This window comes from Ochotona curzoniae, unplaced genomic scaffold, assembly GCF_017591425.1.
Source record: "Ochotona curzoniae isolate NIBS_2020 unplaced genomic scaffold, NIBS_Ocur_1.0 scaffold_4683, whole genome shotgun sequence".
NCBI lineage: Eukaryota > Metazoa > Chordata > Mammalia > Lagomorpha > Ochotonidae > Ochotona > Ochotona curzoniae.
The window spans coordinates 24,952,992-24,974,458 of NW_024467121.1; the positions used below are offsets into that span (position 1 = coordinate 24,952,992).

General features: G+C 41.3%; 2 protein-coding genes across 5 annotated transcripts in view; both read left to right on the top strand.

Moving 5' to 3' along the window:
• The first annotated feature begins 2,787 nt into the window (after positions 1-2,787).
• Positions 2,788-21,467, top strand: part of OPN3 (opsin 3) — a 40,172-nt gene continuing 21,492 nt past the window's right edge. The window contains exons 1-2 of one of the 2 annotated variants that reach the window (XM_040967862.1): positions 2,788-3,193; positions 6,309-6,392. In XM_040967862.1, the coding sequence (XP_040823796.1) occupies positions 2,836-3,193; positions 6,309-6,349 (399 nt within the window). In that variant the 5' untranslated portion in view covers positions 2,788-2,835 and the 3' untranslated portion in view covers positions 6,350-6,392. Of the gene's footprint in view, positions 3,194-6,308; positions 6,393-21,467 lie in introns of those variants that run through there. The other variant, XM_040967861.1, reaches the window with a different exon arrangement.
• On the top strand, positions 6,635-8,615 carry CHML (CHM like Rab escort protein). Of its 3 annotated transcripts, none has more exons than XM_040967860.1 (2): positions 6,635-7,333; positions 7,451-8,615. In XM_040967860.1, exons 1-2 carry the CDS (start codon positions 6,641-6,643, stop codon positions 8,600-8,602), a joined length of 1,845 nt encoding a protein of 614 aa, XP_040823794.1. In that variant the 5' UTR covers positions 6,635-6,640; the 3' UTR covers positions 8,603-8,615. The 3 variants fall into 3 exon arrangements, with proteins under 3 accessions (XP_040823794.1, XP_040823793.1, XP_040823792.1); XM_040967859.1 differs by having other exon boundaries at positions 6,635-6,836; positions 6,942-8,615; XM_040967858.1 differs by having other exon boundaries at positions 6,635-8,615.

Sequence of the window (21,467 nt, forward strand, 5' to 3'; positions counted from 1 at the left end):
TTCAGGTGCTTATATTTTAAAGATTTATTTATTCATGTGACAGGCAACTCAATGGCGGGGGTTGCGGGTGGAGAAAGATCTCCCATCTGTTGATTTACTATCCATATAACTGCAATAACCAGATTGGGCCAGACTGAAACAGGAGCTAGGAATTACCTCAAGGTTTGTCACATGAGTTACAGGGGTCCAAGTATTGGACCATCATCTGTTTGCTTTTGAGGCTCATTAGTAAGAAGCCAAATCAGAAGAGGAGGAGGTAGGACAGGCACCAGTTCTCTGACATGGGATGCCAGGTTCACAAGAGGTGGCTTAATCTGTTGGATCACAATGCTGGTTGCTTCAGGTGCTTAGTGATCACTTGTATATCCTTGGAGAACTGTCTTTGCTCACCTTCGAACTGGGTTGTGGGGATTTTTGTTGGTGGTGAGCAATGTAAGTGCTTGATATGCATTCTGGGTATTAGACTTCTACAGGATAAATGGTTTGCAAATGTTTCTCCTATTCTGTGGAGTATCTTTTCCTTTTTTGAAAGCATTGCTTGACTCAACACTAACTTTCAAGTTTGATCAAGTCTATATATTTTTTTCTTATTGTTTGTATGCTGGTGTCTACATCCAAGAAATTTTCCTCTAAAACTTTTATCATTTCAGTTCCTGCATTTAAGTCTTTCATCTATTTTAAGGAGCTTCATTCTTTGGGACATGGAGATATAGTTTTCCCAGCATTTATGGAAAGATTGTCCCATCTGAATGGTCTTGGCATGCTTGTTGAAATCAGTTAACCCAACTTACCTCTTGTATTCCATTGGTCTACATGGTGGTCCTCATGCCAGCACTGTATTGGTTTAAAAAAAAATTTTTTTTAACTTCTAGCATTTTGTCATTATCCTCTCATTTTAAAAATTTTGAAACTGAATTAAAACATATTTCATTGTCAACAAAGAAAATCCCATATGTGGCATCACTGCTTATTTCTTCCATTCAGTAAATTTCTTTAACAGGTATTGTAAACCTAACTGCATCAAGATTCTTAACATTTGCTAAATGCCTCCTGTTCAATCAGTACTGTTACTCCCCTTCTATAGGCATCACTCTGGGCTTCACTCTGATAGAGTATAAGCTAAAGTCCTTTTTATTAAAATGGGGCAAGCCCTTCATGATCTGGCTAACCTGCACTCAGGCACATCTGCCCTCATTTCTTAACTGTCATTCTGCCCCAGCCACCCCAAAGTCCTTGTTATTCCAATGGGCTAAGTACAGTCTTCTCAGGCCATCTACCCTGTGCCTGCTATACTCAGTCCTTTCTGCCTTCTGTTTCTTTGTAGAACTTACCAGCATCTCTCCTTTGTATGCGTTAATGATTTTTGTCTATCTTGCTACCACATTCCTCCCCTCCCCACCCCCCTTCACTCCCAATATATAAACTTATGGGGGCAGGGACTCAGTGCCAGAGAGGGAAAGAATATGTTAGTAAAAAATACAGTGAGTCCTATATTCATTGCTTCAGATAATATTTATGGAGAATTTACTAGAGCCTGGGCACCATGCTGAAAGCACAGTGACATGAAACACACAAAGCTTGCGAATTGGCTGCATACATCTCAAAGACATCGACAGGCCCATGGCTGGCAAGTCCAGAGTAGAGGTCTTCAAGGTTTTTATGGACAGACACATCACCCTTCAGCGGTTGCTCAATGCAGATGGTGAAAAATCGACTGGCCAGCCCATTAGACTGCATCCTGTGGGAATGCAGAAAAGGGATCCATTAAAACCGCAGTCACACTTGATTGATCTCTTGAACAGAGGTGGAAGGCTCAAACACCCTCATGGAGAACAGCTAGTTTAGCTCCCACAGACCGCGGCAGTCATTGGTACCCGTGACAGCCTGCAACGTGGCTCAGGACTGCTACCTGTGTGTTAGGCCTGGGTTCGGATCGGGCATGACAAAGCCAAAAGAAGCAATCTCTGGCTGTGATCCCGTTCAGTCTATATCTGACGTACACTGTATTTTTCATCCCTCTTGGGGCAAAGGCCCAGCAGAAAACGTGTATTGTTCTAAATGTAAGACCTTCCGCTCTAGGGCCGCTGGATTGAGGTTGAAGCGTTGGTGCACAGCCCCCATGCATTTTCCGTGAAGGGCTTCCATGGGCCTTGAGGAAAGGACAGATCTGCCACCACTTAGGACAGAAAGCAGGCAGCAGCAGATCATGGTGCTCAGTCTGCCCCACACTTCAATAATGTCAGCCTCTTCCTTATCCTGAAACTTAGCATGCCAGGACAAGACATCATGTCCCAAGCTCCAGGTAGACAGAGGAGCTGAAACGGATACTTGGAATGCATGGGTGAATAGACACGACGCTTTCCAGCCGGGTGCAGTAGACTGGTACTGAGGTCTACTTTGCCTCTTTGCTTCTGTCTTCCGAGTTCGCCCCTGGGGCAGGCGCGGTGATCGCGCGTCGGGCCGGGTGGAGGGTGCGGGCCGAGCCTCAGGCACGCTGAGCCGGCAGGTTCCGCGAGCGCGCGTCGGGCCCGGTGGAGAGGGCGGCCGAGCCGGCAGGTTTCGCGAGCGCGCGCCGGGGCCCGGTGGAGGATGCGGGCCGCGCATCAGGCACGCTGAGCCGGCAGGCTCCGCGAGCGCGCGTCGGGCGCGGTGGAGAGGGCGGCCGAGCCGGCAGGTTCCGCGAGCGCGCCGGGGCGTGGCTGCGGGCGCGCGGGGCGGAAGGGGCGTGGGGAGGGCGGCGCCGGCGCGCGGGAGGACTCGGCTCCCGGCGCAGTGGGTCCGGCGAGCGCCCGGGTCGGGAGCCCCACCCAGGGCGCAGCGTGCCGGCGCCGGGCCATGTACTCGGGGAACCGGAGCGGCGGCCAGGGCCACTGGGAGGACGCCGAGGAGTCGGAGCCAGCCGGCACGGTGAGCCCCGCGCCGCTCTTCAGCGCGAACACCTACGAGCGCTTGGCGCTGCTGTTCGGCTCCCTCGGGCTGCTGGGCGTCGGCAACAACCTGCTGGTGCTGGTGCTCTACTACAAGTTCCAGCGGCTCCGCACTCCCACACACCTCTTCCTGGTCAACCTCAGCCTCAGCGACCTGCTGGTGTCCCTTTTCGGGGTCACCTTTACCTTCGTGTCCTGCCTGAGGAACGGCTGGGTATGGGACACCGTGGGCTGCGTGTGGGACGGGTTTAGCAGCAGCCTCTTCGGTGAGTTGGGCTGGGAGGAGACGGCATCCTGCCCTCCTCCGCCGGCTTCCCGCTTCCACCCAGGCTCCGCTCGGCCTCAGCTTGGCCCCCTAACCCTCGCTGCCCTGATCCCCGCCGCACAGCTTGCCGCCCCGCTCCTCACCCGCCTTCCCTCGTCCCGCCCCATCGCAGGGCTCCACTCGCCCCCTGCGGCCTCGGCTCCCCGCCACGCCACCCTGCTTTCCCCTGCAGCCCCCCTTCCTTGCCTGCTGGCCAGCACCCCAGTTCTGTTTTCATCTAGTGAAATTCAACAGGGCATGACACGTCAGCCTTGACCCTGTGAGGGAGAGCACGAGGGCCTGTGGAGTGGAGAGATCAAGGAAAAAGTGATTAATTCGTGAAAGTTGGAGAGGGAACGAGAAGTGCTTGAATTAATAATGATGCCTGCCTCCCACGTTATGGGAGGGTAGAAAGCTGCAATAGTAGCCACATGTAAATAGGTTTTCTCATTAGCCGTTGTAAGCCTTTGAATGCTTCCTAGGGAGTGGGGTTGTTCATTCAGAATGCAAATGCATTCGCACTGTCTAGCTGCACTTAACTGTCTGTCATTCCTTAGTAGTGAGATTACAGGTGTCTCAGAATCCCAGCCCCGGGGAACACATACTTCGCTGTGCAGCCGATTTCATCAAAGTAGGACTTGGTTATTCATTGAAGATTTATTCCTACAGTGCTTCTCATCATTACGGGAGACTTCATGTCTTGAAGCACGACCAGCCCCGTTTAACATTGAAGTTGTGATTTTATAAGCTCGGGAAAGAAATTATTTTTATGTGTGTGCTGCAGGCATTTTGTTTGTACTAACATTAGAAGGAATATTTTTGAGGTCATAAAATTCCAGATTTTAATCATCAACCCCATGGGTAATTCATGAGTTTTATCTTGGCAGGTTTGGAGCACAAAGTTTGGTAGCAAAAATATTTTCCTACTCAACTGCCTCCTGTCTTGTATAACTCAAATATTTATAGTTATTTAATTTTTGATATTTTGAAGGAAGCAAGGAATCTCATAGAAAACATGGTTACATTGATTTGATTACCCGGATGACCCTGTCCTTTCCAATAAGCATTAATTTGAGAACTTTGCAAGGATTTCATGTGTAGATGGTAATATAGATGACTTTGTGGTAACACTTTTATTTTAATAAAAAAAATACCCACCAAAGCAGTTTTTTTTTAGACAGGGACAAGCTTTAATGAAGACAATTCAAGCCGGTGTGTAAAGTATCAGTAATGTCCCCTCTAGAGGATAAAAGGTGGTGTTCTAGTGAACCTGAGAGTTATTTTTCCTTGAAGTGCCTTGTCTGTGCTGAGAGACTGTGTCTGGGAGTTTGAAAAGGAGGCAGCATTGGGTTTTCAGTAAGTCATCTGTTAGGATTTTGCTTCTAGATTAGTGTTAAGGATGAAGGAAAGAAAGGTGCGTCACTTCTTTTGTTATCTCTGAGCAAGGACTAACCAAGCAGTCACAGGGCCAGCGAGCTGTGGTGTACTGGAGGGAGAAGGCAGAACGCCAGGGAGGAGCGAGGTGGTAGGCCTTTGCGAGGCTGCCCTATCTGCTGGGAGGACTGTTCACCTTAGGATGTGAGAGTTAAGCTCTTCAGCTTTGGTTTTCTCTTGGCTGAGTTTAGTGTTCTTTAAGGTCATCCCACTTGCTTTGTGTTTTGGTAAGACCTTTGATATCTGCAGGTTAGAAAGCGTCAGTGATTTGGGCCTCTGTTGTCTTTTTCTCCCTCCCTCAGCCCTGTACTCTTCGAAATCAAGAACCATGGTTACTCTTCTTCCAGTACCATCATAAGTTCTGTCTGCCTCTTTGCACCCTGCTGGACAAAGGCCCAGGCTGCCACTGTACTTTGTGCCCAGATCTGGCTTCTCAGGGAAAGCTGAAAATCCTCTTTTAGGCAGCGGCTCTGACTGAGTAGCATTATTAGGACTGTCATTCACTGACGAGTGAGGTCAGTGACCTATTCCATTTACGTTCTTGATAGATGATTGCTTTTACCAGTATTCAGTTAGTCATCTTAGCATTAGCAGATGCAGCTTGTTCTGATGTACATTTCAGCAGACTTAGTGAAAATCAGAGATCACTTGTTACTGTACGTTGATGAATGATGTAGCAGTTGGTGTGTGCAGTGTTTTAGCTTGCCCTTCAGTTTCTTCTTTGTGCCTCCTCTGGATAACCCTGGCATCACACTGACCTTCCTGCATGTCCCATCAATTGAGCATTGTGCTGGAAGTTAGAAAAGGGAGCCTTTGTGCACTACCCCTTGAAAAGCAAAAGTTAACACACAACACGTTCATCTTGGCAAGAGATGCTTCAGACCTTTTTCTCGGGATATAGAGATTTAGCACTTGGTGGGAAAATCTGGCAAAATGCAAACATTATCCTGTTTGAAGATATTTGATATATGAAGCCAGTAACTTACCTTCATACTTTACTCTTGAAAAACACACATGGATGGGTATACGGAGATTCACATGAAAATTTGCTAGGTATTTCCCTCTTTGGTATGCCCATTTTACACTCCTGAATATTTTTAAATGTCACTTATGTAATGGAATTAATAATCCTTTTGTCATAATCTGGCTTGTTAACTTATTCAAAATGATCTACTGGTAATGAGAGATGCTGAAGTGGTTGGGATATGGAAAGGTCTCCTGTTTGTTCTGGAATCATCCACGTACTATACTGGTCACAGAAATATTCCTAATCATGATGGTGTGCACATAGTAAGTACACAGTCCATTCCCAAAAATACTGGGGAGCCACGCATTTTTTTTTTAGTCTAACTTACAGTTGTGCCAAGTATTTATTCGAATACTTTCTTAAAAGCTATGGAATTAAATTAACTGTTGTGAAACATTATGTCCAATTTTTATTGTTACATTACCTGATTTGCAGGTTATATGCTATTGTTTATTTTCAAGGACCTAGAAAATGTGAGAAAGAATTTAATGACTTGCTTTAGTAGAGGTTTACACCCAAATAAGAAGTCAGGCTCCAGTGGGTTGTAATTGCTGTTGCATGAAATTACTTCTGTATTGTTTACAATTGTATTCTTTTTTGAATTTTCTTCTTTCAGAGAAGAGTTCCAGTCACAAATGCATGTGTGATGCATTTTGACATTACTGCTAAGATGAAATGCAGAAATGAAAACCACACATCCTTTTTAGTATTCTCAGATGTGATCTAATGTACTTTATAATGTTTTTGTACTGCTGACTTATAAAGCAATACTTTAAAAGGGTAACCATTAACTCACTAGGACCTGCAGCCTAGTACTCCTGAGCTGAGCTGGAGCTTCAGGAGGAGAGATTTTCGCACTGCACAGTCACATCTCAACGGAGTTCTCCGCCTGTATTCATATGCAGCTCCTTCTTCCAGCAGTTGCCTGCAGACGCTTTGCCTCCTAGGATGGCGGACAGGCTCCCCACAGAGTTTGATGTGGTTATAATAGGGACAGGTTTGCCAGAGTCCATCCTTGCCGCTGCATGTGCAAGAAGTGGTCAGAGAGTCCTGCATGTTGACTCAAGAAGTTATTATGGAGGAAACTGGGCTAGTTTCAGCTTTTCCGGATTACTGTCCTGGCTAGAGGAGTATCAGCCAAGCAGTGACCTTGACAAAGGAAGTACTGCTACATGGCAAGACTCGATCCATGAAACAGAAGAAGCCATCCCTCTCTGCATGAAGGATAAAAGCATTCAACACACCGAAGTGTTTTGTTATGCTAATCATGATGTGGAGGACACTGCTGAAGAGATTGGTACGATGCAGAAAAATCCTTCTTCAATGGGATCTGCTGCTCTCACTGAACCTCTGGATTCTGCAGCCTTGCCCAAACAAAAACTGTCATCAGACAGTGCTGGCTATGAAATGTTTGCTCAACGCACTCAAAACAGTGAGGCAGTGATTTCACACAAAGCAACTGACACAGAGGAATCACTAGAGAAAGAAAAGTGTTGTGGAGATACAACTTGTACATTCACAGTCTCCAGTGGAGATAAAGATGAAAACAACTCTACAGAAGACAGTTCTAACCAACGAAAGGGAAATGCCATTACTTATTCTCAACTAGTTAAAGAAGGGAGGAGATTTAACATTGACTTGGTATCAAAGCTACTATATTCTCAGGGATCCCTCATTGATCTCTTAATCAAATCGAATGTTAGTCGTTATGCAGAATTTAAAAATGTCACCAGGATTCTTGCATTTCGGGAAGGGAAGGTGGAACAGGTGCCTTGTTCTAGAGCAGATGTCTTCAATAGCAAAGAGCTCACCATGGTTGAAAAGAGGATGCTCATGAAATTTCTTACATTCTGTTTAGACTATGAGCAGCATCCAGATGAATACCAAGATTTCAAACAATGTTCATTTTCAGAGTACTTGAAAACTAAAAAACTAACTCCCAACCTCCAACATTTTATACTACATTCAATTGCAATGACATCAGAATCATCGTGTACTACATTAGATGGTCTTCAGGCAACAAAAAACTTTCTTCAGTGTCTTGGACGGTTTGGCAACACTCCCTTTTTATTTCCTGTGTATGGCCAAGGAGAAATTCCGCAGTGTTTCTGCAGGATGTGTGCAGTTTTTGGTGGAATCTATTGTCTTCGTCATAGAGTGCAGTGTCTTGTAGTTGATAAAGAATCTGGAAGATGTAAAGCCATTATAGATCACTTTGGCCAAAGAATAAGTGCTAAGTATTTTATCATGGGGGACCATTACCTTTCTGAGGAAACCTGCTCAGAGGTGCAGTATAAGCAGATCTCAAGGGCGGTGCTCATTACAGATAAGTCTTTACTAAAGACAGATTCAGATCAGGAGATTTCCATTTTGGTAGTGCCTCCAGTGGAAGCAGGGACTTGTTCCGTTCGGGTCACCGAATTATGTTCTTCAACGATGACATGCATGAAAGGTACACATCTGGTCCATCTAACTTGCTCCTCTTCAAAAACAGCTCGAGAAGACCTAGAACCAGTAACACAGAAATTATTCATTCCTTATTCTGCATCAGAAGGGGAAAAGGAAGGACTTACAAAGCCAAGACTTTTGTGGGCTCTTTATTTTAACATGAGAGATTCCTCAGGAATCAGCAGAAGCTCTTACACCGGCTTACCCCCCAACGCCTATGTCTGCTCTGGGCCTGACTGCGATCTGGGAAACGAACATGCAGTCAAGCAAGCTGAAACACTTTTCCGGGAAATCTTTCCAAGTGAAGAATTCTGCCCTCCACCTCCAAATCCAGAAGACATTATCTTTGACAGTAATGACAGGCCACCAGAGGCTCCTGGGACCCATGAACCCATGGCCGAGCTGGAATCCTCTGAGGACAGCAGAAACCCAGAAAGCCCAGAGCAGCAACTTCGGAATTAGAAAGTAGTCAATTGGAAATCCTTTTCATCTTGTCATTCAGGATAGTCTCATTTAAAGGCCATGTTTCCTTAGGAGTAATTGGAAGTGGTTTGATGGTGACTGCTTTGAGGATTTTGTCTCTGACTCTATAGGATATTCAACATTGGGTGTTCTTTATTAACCTGTCACTAATTGATGTATTGGGTATCGTAGCTTTTGTTCCAGAACCTGCTCCATATTTTAATAGCATATGTACTGAGTTCCACCTTAGCAGCTTTGCTTAAAGAAAATACTGTACCTACTGTTGATCTTCAGACTTTGTCGTTTGCTACAGGACAGTTAACTCTCTAAGGTGTATTTTAGTTAGTTTGGCAGCTCTTATATTGCTGTCACCTTTGTTTAAATAGTGAAACAGTACATTATATGAGTCTTTGTATATTATAGAAACATACACACTTTATAGTGGGAATATCAACTAGTACAAGTTCCAGTATGATCAAAGATATATTTTGTTACAAGATTAACTTTGCATGTTTTTTTTGTTGTTGTTCGTGAAGAAATTTTACATTTTGCCATTTATCCTTGTAACTGACAGGGCAGTGAAGCCACCCGCCATACCTTCTGCTTTCCAAAAGAGCCTGATTTCATTTCGCAGAAGAGCTCAGAAAATTCCTGCAGAGTCCTGCTCTGCTTTAGCACATCAGAGTAAAGGACTTCCCAGAAGTAACTCAGGTGCCACTTCTCTCTACCGTCCCCCCAAGCCTCTTCCCCTCCCTTACCCTACCTGCCCCCCCCCCAAAAAAAGAAATTGCCTCAGGAAAAGATACTTCAGCAAAAAGATGCTACAGGAAAGATATTACTTGAGATTGCCCATTTGGAATTCCTAAAAAGAAATTGCTAAGGAGAAGACAGAGTGAATCATTTTAAAACTTGAGATTACAGATGGTTTAAAAACTGTCCATGAATAGATTACCTGAAGGTTTCTAGGTAAAACCTACTCTTTTTTGACTACCACCTTAACTGGCAGGGCTGACTACAACTGACAGGAATGAATTGGAGGGACGTTTACCTTGTGTCCCACCCTAGGTAACCATCTTTATAATCATTCCTGTCTCTTTGCTTAGTTATGGAGAATAAAAACTCGATTCTCTTCAGAGCCACCAGAAAGCACAAAACTGGTTCTTCTTTAGTGAGGCTGTCAGGAGAGGTGAGCCTCCTCATTTAGTCTCATGTCCATTTTCTTGAAGCGAAGAACAGTGAGTGGTCCTATAAGAACCAAGTCCTTTCTGGAATATAGCATTCATGGTGTGCCAGGCATTTAATATTGTGCTTGTTTATAACAGTTAACAACAGTATGAGACAGCTATTATACCACATACTTTTAAGGAGGAAATAGACTTAATTATTTATAATTTTCTCAGTCTACTATGTAAAACAGCTGTCACTGGAGCTTACCATGCTTACAAAACCCTTTGTGTCTAATTCACAGTATAGTGTACATACTGAATGGAAGGAAAAGATAACCATGAAATCAGAATCTAATATTGCTGGGGGGAGAAGTGGACACACTTAACACTTGCAGCTTTTTATTGAATCAGAAATTTGAAGATCAAGATTGATTAAAAGTAATTCTATGTTATAGCTGTAACTCTTATTGAAGCAGACTTTGGATAAGTTAACACTGTTATAAAAAGTAAATGTTAGTTGGCCAAAATATGCTCCTAATCGTCCTTCATTGGGCTCTGTCTGAGGGAAATAAGACAGAAGGACTTAAGTAGTGGGACAGCTTACTATAAGAAAAGTCATGGAGAGGTGATAATACTGCTTTTCTTGTGTAAGTAGTCCAGAGCAACTGAGATGCCTGAAATGACTCACACAATAGTAATCAAGTAAAAATAAATTAAAATAACATTTATGTGAAGGTAGTCCAGACCTACTGAAAACTTTCTCACTATCCCAGAATTATGTCTAAGATGTTGAGACAAGGAATAAGAAGATATTGCAAAAAATTTTATGGCTACATATGAAAATTTTTTAAAAAGTAAAAAATAAGGATTACCTAAAAATACTAACAAAATGATTACATTTCCTACATCAGTACAAAATAAGTTGAAATGAGAAGAGTTGTAGCCAACAACAACAACAACAAAAAACATTTAAAGTTCAGGAAGCATTAAAATGCAGTTTAATTTACTGACAAGTTAGAATTTGAACTTGATACGCTCTTTTGGTGAACATTTTCAAAAGCTTAAATAATAAAATCTTTCTACTAATTGCATTTTGAGACAAATTTGGACTCAATACTAAAAGACATTGCAAAATGCAAATATTGACAGTCAGTAACAGCAATAAATAAAAATGTTTACTGTGTTACAGGATTATAAGGTTGTTAGAGCACCATTTATAGGTTAAAATGTAAAAATTCCAAAAGATAGCTACGTGTACTTGTTGAAAAGATTCATTCTGTTTTGATTTAGTTGTTTTTGGGGGAATGAGTTTGTTGGCTTATCACAGTATGATAATAACTGAAGTATCATGCTTAGTAGACAAACATGTAAGAAGTATTAGAAAAAAAGAAGAAATTAATAGTGGCATCATTTTAAGCTTGTCACTGCCATAAAGTATACAAAACGAGAAAGGTAAAAAGAGAGCATAAATATTTTCTGTGAACAGCTTTATTGCTGGTTAAGTCTTTATTATCATATAAATATCTAATAATAAAAGATTAATTCAGGACATTGCAAGACACATCATTTTTAGAAGTTACTCTACATGCTAATGGTGACTACAATTTTTAATGGTGACTACAATTTTAAAAATGCTAGAATTTTAATACATATGAGCCTTTTAAAGAAAATTGTACTACTGTACTGGAATAATTAAGCAAGATGTTTAAATAGAAGCAAGCTAAAGAAGCTAAACTTAAAATTGTCATACATTTGAAGCATCCTGACATAATGCAAAGTGGTAAATAGGGAATCTTGCTTCATTACTAACCAGTAGTCTAATCTTCCTTTTCATGAATGCATAAAATGGAAATGATGCTACACAAAATTGTGAGAATTAGATAGTATAAATGAAATCACATCCAAAGTAATGCCAGTATGAATTAACATGTAGATTTGTCAGTTACATTTAGCGCTACAATTGGATTATTTTGTTTAACTTTACAAATATATGGTAGACCATAAAGGAGAGTAAGGAAAGATAGAAAAAAAAAAACTTTGTCACTAAATATCTTATATTGTTGAGTTGGAAAGTTCAAGACTAGTATAAGCCATTTGGAATGAATACTTAAAACTGGTGGTGAAAAGATTAGCTGGATATAATTACAATGAAAGATATTAATGTGTGATAATGGAATTTATTCTAGATGAATTAAAATGTTAAATAGAAGAGTAAAAATAAAAGACTACAGTCATCCCAGTAATAGGACAACCTCAGGGCAATGAAAAAGTTATTGACAAGATAGATCAATAAAAACAAAAGTGGAGTACTAAAAGGTTAAGAATAGCTATTTATGTTACACAAGTGCTAAATGTTTTTTTTTTGGAAAATGGATTCCAATCTGAGGTAGAAGGTAGGAGCTGGACAGGCAGGCCAAGACCTCTGGCTGACAGGAGTCCAGTGACTTGAACCATCACTCTGGCCTGCTGGGGATTGTCCCAAGGTACACATGAGTAGGCTGGGTTCAGCAACCAAACATGGGATTGAACTAGCACTGTGGTGAGGAATGCTAGCTTCTCAACTTCAAGGCCAAGTTCCTGCTCCTGACCTGTCTTCTGAAATACTGATTCACCTCCAGTAGCATATAGCTAGAAAAATATTAGAAAACTACTTGTACAAAGATGTTTATAGGAATTCCATACATAACAGTTTTTTAAGTCCATTAGCTGAGAAATGAATAAATAATTTTGGTGTCTTATTATTGCTATTGTAAATTGCTATATAGCTCTTAAATAATATTGGTAATAAATACAGTGGTATGCAAGAAGTATATAAACAAGACTCAAATGTTCATCAGGACATATATTATTACATGTGCTTATTATATATTTGTGTAAAAACTTTTGATCCCATTGAAAAATATCAGAAAACATATAATTGCAGTGTCACAAGAAGGGGTTCTTTATCTTTCTGTAAAATGTTGATGTGTGCAATAAAAAATTAAATATTAATTGTTGTATTTTACTGAGTTGGTGAGAAAATGACTTTTTGGATACTTGTAAAATTCTTTCAAATAAAAAGAAAACACTTCTAGATATTTAAGTCAGAAAGACTAATTCAAAAAAATATGTGGCTGAAAGCTTTACAAATCTAGATGGAAAGGAGTTTTTTGGTCAAAATGGACTTTGTTTTCCCGTCTCAGTGGTTGAGCATTAAGGAAGAGAATACAGACCTAATACATCCTAGGCTGTCAGCATGAACACATTACATCTGAAATGCGGCCCTAATCCAAGAACACGTCGTGCATTTGGGAGTCTCAGAACCCAGGGGAATGAATGTTGGATTTCAACGAGGAGCCTGGTGTGTCCTGAGGGTGGTGTGCAGGAGACCCATGATCAGGCGGATCATGGGTTATGAGGATACAGCCACATCCCTGCTTGCAGTCAGCCTGGGAATCCACATCAGGGGGATTTAAGTCAACAGACATCAAGTACCACTTGTGGCACTATCCTAGGGGTAAGAAATTTCCAAATAAATCAAAAGGGTAAATTCTCTTTGAGAAGCATTCTGTTATTTTATGGTAAGATGCTCTTTGCCTTTTGAATTTTAAGGTGTTTCTGTGTGTTACACTGACCACTGTGACTACCACTACCGCCTCACTGCAAGAGGAAAAACGAGAAATCTTTTACGGCATGACCTTGCTTTTAAAGGGTACCAAAATCTTTTATCACACCATTGAAAAGAAGTGGCTGAAAGATTAAAACCAGGCTATTCTCTAATCCGTTTCAGGAACATGCAGTTAATTAAGTTCTGACTATCAGAAGTTTCCCAGTTGCTTGAGGAAAGAATGAAGAGGAGGTACAAAAGATCAGGTCCAGAAGAATAAAGCATTAAAATTGAACAGAAAAGGAAGCCATTAAATGAGAATGAATCTGTTCCAACACCAAGAAATTCCGATTAGGATGTGTTATTTACCTTGCAGTTCAAGTGGAAATCATTGTCATTGCCATTGAGGTGGCAACTTGAGTTTTTATTATTCTTTTTACTTTTAAGAGAGGTTGTGTGCAGTATAATTCTCCATTTCCCCCAACAACCAAGTATGTTCACGTTTTGACAGCAGGGGCGCACAGGACCTCCAGTGTTCTGTGAGGCAGTCACAGTGTGGAAGGTGAGTGTAACATAACTGGCATGGGCTTTGTGACAACAGTTATGCTGTGTCATTCACAGGAATGATTTTTTTTTTTCTGACAACTGCATTTTCTTAATGTGATCCTCAGGATAAGTGTTTGAGGAGAGAAAGGGCAGGAGTTGGTACTTATTTTATATGGAAGACCTTCAAGAATTAAATTACTGACTCAGGCTCCTAATGAGTTGTCAGATCCATCCGTAAGGGTTGACATGCTACTGTTCCAGTGTGCCTCCATCTGAAGAAAGTGATTTGTTGCACATAATTGAGTGCAGCATGTAAATCCCAATTTTAAAAGTGGTGGCTTCTAGATTTTTAGAGTTCATTATTTTTTTTAATAACAGTAAAGATCTGTGATTAAAGTGGGTTGACTGAAAAACAGAAGGAAGATGATTAAATACACCACACCAAAATAAACTCATTATTTTGATATTTAAGTTAAGAATTTCCTTAATTAGTTCTTGCTGTTACTTCCTGTGATTTTTAGCATTTGCTTGTTGCTGAAAACACATGTAACCCTAAATAGGAGCAAAGTAACAATTTAGTATGAATAAAAGCAATATAATAAGAGGAGTGACTAGTCACACAGTTCAGGGTTGACTGTAGCAGGGTTCTGAGAACTTTACTCCTGGACATTTTGTAGTTGCAAAGAATGAGAATCTTCTGGGGCACTGGTACAGGCTTTTGACCAACTTTTTCTTACATACATAACATGCCCTTATTTATTCATTCCTGATCTTTTAAACTAACAGGAATATTACCATTACAGTATGAGAAGTATTTCTGGTATCATAAGTAAATTTTCATTATATCTGAGTTTGATTTGTAATTTTTGCAGCAGTTTCAGTATTTTATTGCCTGTTGTGAAGAACTTTAGTTGAATGGTTGAATGTACTCTGCTGAGGAAGAATCGAGAATGTTTTTTTTTTTTTTTTTGGAAATTAATAAGTTGATTTCCAAAATGTTGAAAGGAGGTATTATGGGAAAATGATCTGTATGTCCAGTTCCATTTTATACCAGTTCCATTTTATAATGACTTATTTATTGGGCTATCTGCTGCTGAAATGTAAACCCCAATAGGATGTTTATTTAAAATGAAAACAGGTAAGAACTGCACTGGAAACCACTTGTCTGGAAAGTGCAATCTCCGTTAGACAATGTGCGTTCTGCTTCTACTTTCCCTACCGTTTCTTGCCTAATATGGGCATCCAAAAAACACTCAGCTAATGGAAAGATGGCCTTCCAGCAGCTCTTCTGTACCACCCTGTTTAGGTTCCAGTCTGAGGAATAGAACCACCGAGACCCATCTGGGAAAATTGGTCACACAATGCTGACCCCTTATATTTTACTACAGATCAGTAGTTTTAGTATAAGGTTTGTAATTGAAGAGAAGTTCTTAAAGCACAGGATAATTTGGAGTTTAATAAAAATAATAAAAAAATATAAAATATTTTCATTTAATAATTTTACTCATGTTCTCCCTTTAGAGCAGGGGTGAGCGATGTCAGCCTAAGAGTTGTATATTTCAAGTCCCACATGAAAGTCAGTCAATGTATATATCAGGCTGATTTTTAGCGTGATAATTTTGTGGCCTGTGAATGCTGTCACAAATATCCAAATAACTTTTGGCAGAAAAAAGAAAAGTTCCTTAGTCCTGCTAGGGTAGTGGATCTGAAACTAGTGTGATTTTGTCCCAGGGGATATTGGAGCAGGAGATATTTTTGAATGGGTGAAGGAGAGTGGTGTTGCTCCTGGTCCTGTAATGGGCAATACTGCCCCTGACCACAGAATTATGCATTCCTGAATGTCAGCAGTGCCAAGGTGGAGAAATTAAAGTTGTGCATTGTCATCAGGATTCTGCCTCAAGTCTTCTGACCCCTTGCATGCTCTTCAGAGGGTCATTGTTAATAGGAACTGTTGTCTTCGCTGTTCCCACAAATGTGCTTCTTCCCTTGTTGCCTCTTGCCAATCAAACATGGCTTCCCTCTGCAAGTTGATCGTAACTTAAACTCTAAAATAAAATTTCTCATCCTCGCCCAGTGTTCAGATATAAATTAAGAATTGCAGGGTTTTTAAAATCCTTAACAAATCACAATAACTGGCAAAATAGTTGCAGAAATGAGAAGGTACCTTTCTAATGTATTGCAAGAAGTTGCCTCAAAATCAATGGGACCATCATTTAGCCCACTTTTTAACTTAAGACAGGTGTTTACACAGGGCTGGGAGTATCGAGTCCAAGAACGGCAGAAGGCCCATGTAGTTACCTGATTTGACCTGCTAAGGTAACTGTAGGTGAGACTCAGACATCAATAAGTCTATAGCAGGCTACTTTTTTAAATTTAAAGATTTATTTATTTTTATAGGAAATGCAGATGTATAGAGAGGAGGAGAGACAGAGAGGAAGATCTTCCATCCGATGATTCACTCTCCAAGAGGCCACAGTGGCTGGAGCTGAACCAATCCAAAGCCAGGAGCCAGCAGCTCTTCTGGGTCTCCCACAGGGGTGCAGGGTCCCAAGGCTTTGGGCCGTCCTCGGCTGCTTTCCCAGGCCACAGGCAGGGAGCTGGATGGGAAGCAGGGTTGCCGGGATTAGAACCGGCGACCATATGGGATCCCAGCGTGTGCAAGCTGAGGACTTTAACCACTAAGCTGTTGCACTGGGCCCTAGCAGGCTACTTTTAAACTTGGTAATTTTGTATGGTCCCCAAATTATGTTAAAAAATACTCCCATGGCCCTTGGCAATGAAAACATTCCCCACTTCCTTAAGTAAACTAATAAAATCACAGGTGTATATAACAGAATCCTGTGAGCTTCTGCAAAGCCAATAAAAGAATAAACCCTCTAGTTGTACTCAAGCTTACACTCACTAGCAGCTGCCCAAGCAATAGGATAGTGCAGCAGCTTGACATTTTATAGATAGGTGTTAACCTGTAGACAATATCTCATTGTAATGGCATCATGAAGTATGCATCATTGATAAGAACTTTAGATGATACTGCACAGGGCATGTAACCTGAGTGTGGCCTGCGTTCCTCTTTCCACACTGTTTTCACATATTTACAGAGGTGGTAATTGTCATCAACACCTCTTGAGCACTTACTGTGAGAGTCCTGCTCTAAGTGCTAGCTGTGTTTAGTCCTCATATGTCTCAGTTGTGTTAGTACCGTTATTATCAGTCCTGTTTTGCAGAAAAACACGAGCTCTTTGAAGAGAACGAGACCCACATTACACACCTGGTGAGTGGTAGAGCAGGCTTGAGTCCCCAACAGCACAGTCTCACATGTTCTGAGCTGTGAGGATCTTCACAGGGCTGCTGGGGCGAGTCCAGAACAGGAAGCACTGATGTGCCAGGACAGTTTGTTTTTCATAGCAGGCATCCCTGTCTTCTAGTTGGTCATGACCTTTCTGTCCTGCGCTCCTGTGGCGTGTACGTCCGAATTTCTCATTTGGCCTTTTCGGTATACAAGTTGGTAATTTGGTCTATCATTATAGTATTTTTCCCCTTCATGTCAAGGACCATGTCTGATGATTTTGTTTCCCCAGCACTAAGCTCTTGAATCCAACTCAGGTTCTCCAATGTAGGAAGTGGGTCATCTTCACGAATACTTGAAAATTTGATCTCATCGTCTCTTTTGTTTTGTTAAGATTTTATATTTTGGATAAGCAGAGTTAGGGAGGAAAACAAGAAGTACAGAGAAAGAGACATTGTCCTGCCTGCTAGAAACACTTTAGCCTGCTTGGCCAGGTCAAAGTGCTTTGATGCTGTGCTGTGTCCCGGAACAACTATATCTTACCTGGAATTACCTCACGTTTCTTGTGCATCCTGTATAGTAGAATTCTCTTGTAAGTGGCCCCCCTCTTTGCTCCTTCTCTGATGAATCTGCTTATGTCTCTCCAGAAGGCCTCTCACTTTTTGATAGCGGACAGGATCGGGGTAAGCGGCAGAGCCAGGGCAAGCTTCACACGCGTGAAACAGTCTGCTCAGATGTTGAAGAGTTTCTTTTCCAATGTGCTCCCCTCCAGCTATTTTCTGAGATGCTATGTCTTTGTTTTATGAAACACAGTGCCAACATAGCATATTGAACTAGAAGCAGCAGGATTAAAGAGGCAGGGCCACTAAAGAGAGGAACTAAAGCTAGAATTGGGTAAAGCATTGTGAAAAATCCGAGCAGCCTATGTCGGTTAGAAGATGTCTCTGTTCCAAGGGCTGACTTAGCGCTTCACCCCCGGACTCCTGTTGTCCCTCTGAAGGAGAGACCTTGGTGGATGACACTCCCGCCCAGCTTCCAGTGAAATGTGTGACAGTTCTACTCAGCTCTTCATTGGGGACAGTTTCCTGAGATGTAATACGCAGCTCCTCAGCAGCAGGTGGGAAGAAAAGCAAGTCTACTTTATCTCTCAGATTGAGAGGTTTTCATTAAGGCTTTTAAGGGGCCAAAAGATGAAGGGAGGCAGTGTTAAAAAGGAAAAGTATCTAAAGAACAAAAGCATGGTAGCTCTAAGGGGTCAGCCCTCTGCTATTTCCTTGCTTAGGGAGATTCTCAGTTATATATATGAAAAAAAAAACATAAACTGTTCTCTCCACTAGGCACTTAAAGCATTTCTTTTCGTTCTTCTTACTGAACAGAATTAGAGAATGCTGAGAATTGTCAGGATATTTGCAGCCCTGTGCTGCTGCCTGGACATAGTCACACAATGGGAATTGCTGCCGCTATGCTACAAATAATGGAGGTCAGGACTGGGGGCCAGATTGCACAGGCTGAAGCACCAGCACTGCGTGGGTACAAACTAAACACTTGCCCTGCCTTGAGAATCAGGTCTTGGGAAGAAAACCTGAGAAATACACACAGCATCACAAGGTTATAAATCAAGAGCAGATTTGATTGCACTCTAGACCAGTCATTCTGAAGTGTCATCAGCGGAGTCCTATAGATTCTTGGGTTCTGTCCCAGGTTTACTGGATGATTCAAGAGCAAAGAATTAGAATTAGCAATTTAAACAGTCTCCCCAGAGATGTGTAGGTAACTATTTTAAGAACTGGCTTTTGAAAGTACTTTTTCTCAGGCGGGAAAGAGAGATTTGCTTGTCTGATCGAGAGTTTTGATTTGAACAGTGAAGAGGGAAGGTTAAGCCCAAATTGGTGATGTGGAAGGAAAGCTTGAACTCTTAAAATCTATAGACTTAGGCGACTGCCCTGATCTAACACCTAAAAGCATTGCTTCCTTCACTGTCAATTTTTTTTTTAATCTTTTTCATTTGCCATTCTCAGCTCAGGATAATGAAAATTTTAAGGAATTTTTTTGTTTGTTGCCGTTGTTTTTGCCTGTGCAGATTATCCCAAAGTTATTTCCAAGACAGGTTTTACTTTATACTTCAGTGCTACCACCTGACACATTTGTGCTTAAACTACCAAGAATTTTTGTCTGTGTATTGCACTGACTGGGCTATATAATGCTAGCAAGTTTCTTCCATCCTTACTCTCCTTTTACAATTCCAAATGATCTGGTTATTTATTTTATGGCTAGTTACTTATAGAGCCAAAATCACAGCTTCTTGAGAGAAAAGTGACAGTGGGCCTCTGGCTGTTTGGATATTCTTCCCGTGAGTCAGCAATACACACAAAAAAGAAAATAGAGTCAGCATTATTATTGTCACATTGTAGAACTCAAAATCTTAAATTCCCGTGAAACCTTTGTTAATTATATATGACTGTATTTCACTCAGTGCTTCTAGCCATACCTCATAGATTTGATTTTCCCCTCTTTAATTTTCTTTAATTTGCCAGCTTGGGTTTTTTCATTTGGGACCAGGTTAGTATTCATGGAAGGAGCATTACAGACTACACTTATCATTGCAGATGCAGGTCACATGGCTATTCTATCATTTATTCATGCAGTGATTTTTTCCCCCCGTGGGATTAAAATTAAAATTAAACTTCTCCATGGATCACAAACAACTTGCTTTGCTAAATTTTGTGAAGAAGAAGAAAAAAAGGCAATAGAGCTCTGGACTAGCAGTTAGAGGATCTGGGTTTTCTTCCAAGCAGAAATTTACTGATATAATAACCTAAGGTTAGTTGTGAATCTAATCCCTTTTTTCCCCATACTCTAGTCAAATGGGGACAGTATGTTTTTTCAGCCTCACATGTTTGTGAGGATCTAATGAGAAAAGTACATGCAGCTGTATTTGAATCTCTTAAGTTGTATTTGAAAGTCATATTAGATAAGATGTTACCATGACTGGGGAGCAAGACATGATAAACCTAATAGTAATATTTGACTTTATGTCCTCTAAAGCTAATATTTATAGATATTTAATAATAAACATCATGCAGTGACAATCCTATGGAGTTTAAAGAAGGATCCTTCAGGAAAAAGAGCATGGAGTTAGTCTTGTTTTACTTATCCATTTATTTATTTTAGAGATTTATTGTTATTTATGCGAATGGTAGGATTACGGAGTACCACACGTCTTCAAGTCCCTGGTTGTCTTCCCAAATGGCTGCAGCAGAAGGGCTCTGCCATGCTGAAGCAAGGATCCAAATGTTCTTCCAAATCTCCTAGGCAGGTGCAGGGCACACGCACTTGGGCAGTGTGCTACTGCTTTTCCCATGCTTTCAGCAGGGACCTGAATCCAAGCACTGCAGCTGCCTCTTTAACTGGTCACTATAAGGGATGCTGGCATTGCAGGTGTAGCTCAGCCCACTATGTCACAATGCCAACTGCTATGTTGCATTTTTCTAACTGATATATTGCCAATGACTATGAATATTTATCCTTTTTGTTGAAATCTATTTCTAAGAACAAATTCACCTTAGTGTGTATTTCATTTCAGAGGCATACTCAAGGATTTTTCTTTATTTTAGAGGAAGTACTAGAATGGTTATATATACATAAATTTTATCATCAACAAATATACAGTAATTCTTTAAGAACTGATGCAAGTACAAGGAGGATGTCAAGATATAAAACGCATGGTGCTTATTATTTAATTGGAGAGAGAGACATGCGCAACAAAAGATGGCTCAAGTGTTTGGGTCCCTGACACCCAAATGGGAAACCCAGATGAAGCTCCTGGTTTCAGCCTGATCCAGTTCTGGCCATTGCAGTCATCTAGGGGAGTAAACCAGTGGATGGAAGATCTCTCTCCAATTCTGACTTGTCAATAAAAAAAAAAAAAAGGTGGAGGCATAGAGGAAGGAAGAAAGGAAGCCAAAGAGGTTAGAATACTCTCCCAAACCAATGACAGCTTCACCAAATAAACAAAAGCCAGCAGGTTGATCTGTCTTTCAGGACAACTTCAGAGACACAGTGTAACTCTAAATTTCATCCCTGACTCCTCTTTGTCTCTTTACTCACATGGGTCCAAGTCTGCTCAAGAGATGTTAGCATCTCTTTGTTTCTGCCTTGGTCAGCTCAGTCCAGCAGCTGCTGCTGGGGAAGCCAGCTTCTCCACAGGTCCACAGCACAGATTGGTACTGTGTGTAAGTGGCAGTGGTTATAGTGGCAGCTGTTAGTAGTCACGGAATGGCT

What these genes read in the sequence shown, in the direction of transcription:
- CHML (XM_040967858.1), top strand. Translation starts at nt 6,641, where the DNA reads ATGGCGGACAGGCTCCCCACAGAGTTTGATGTGGTTATAATAGGGACA.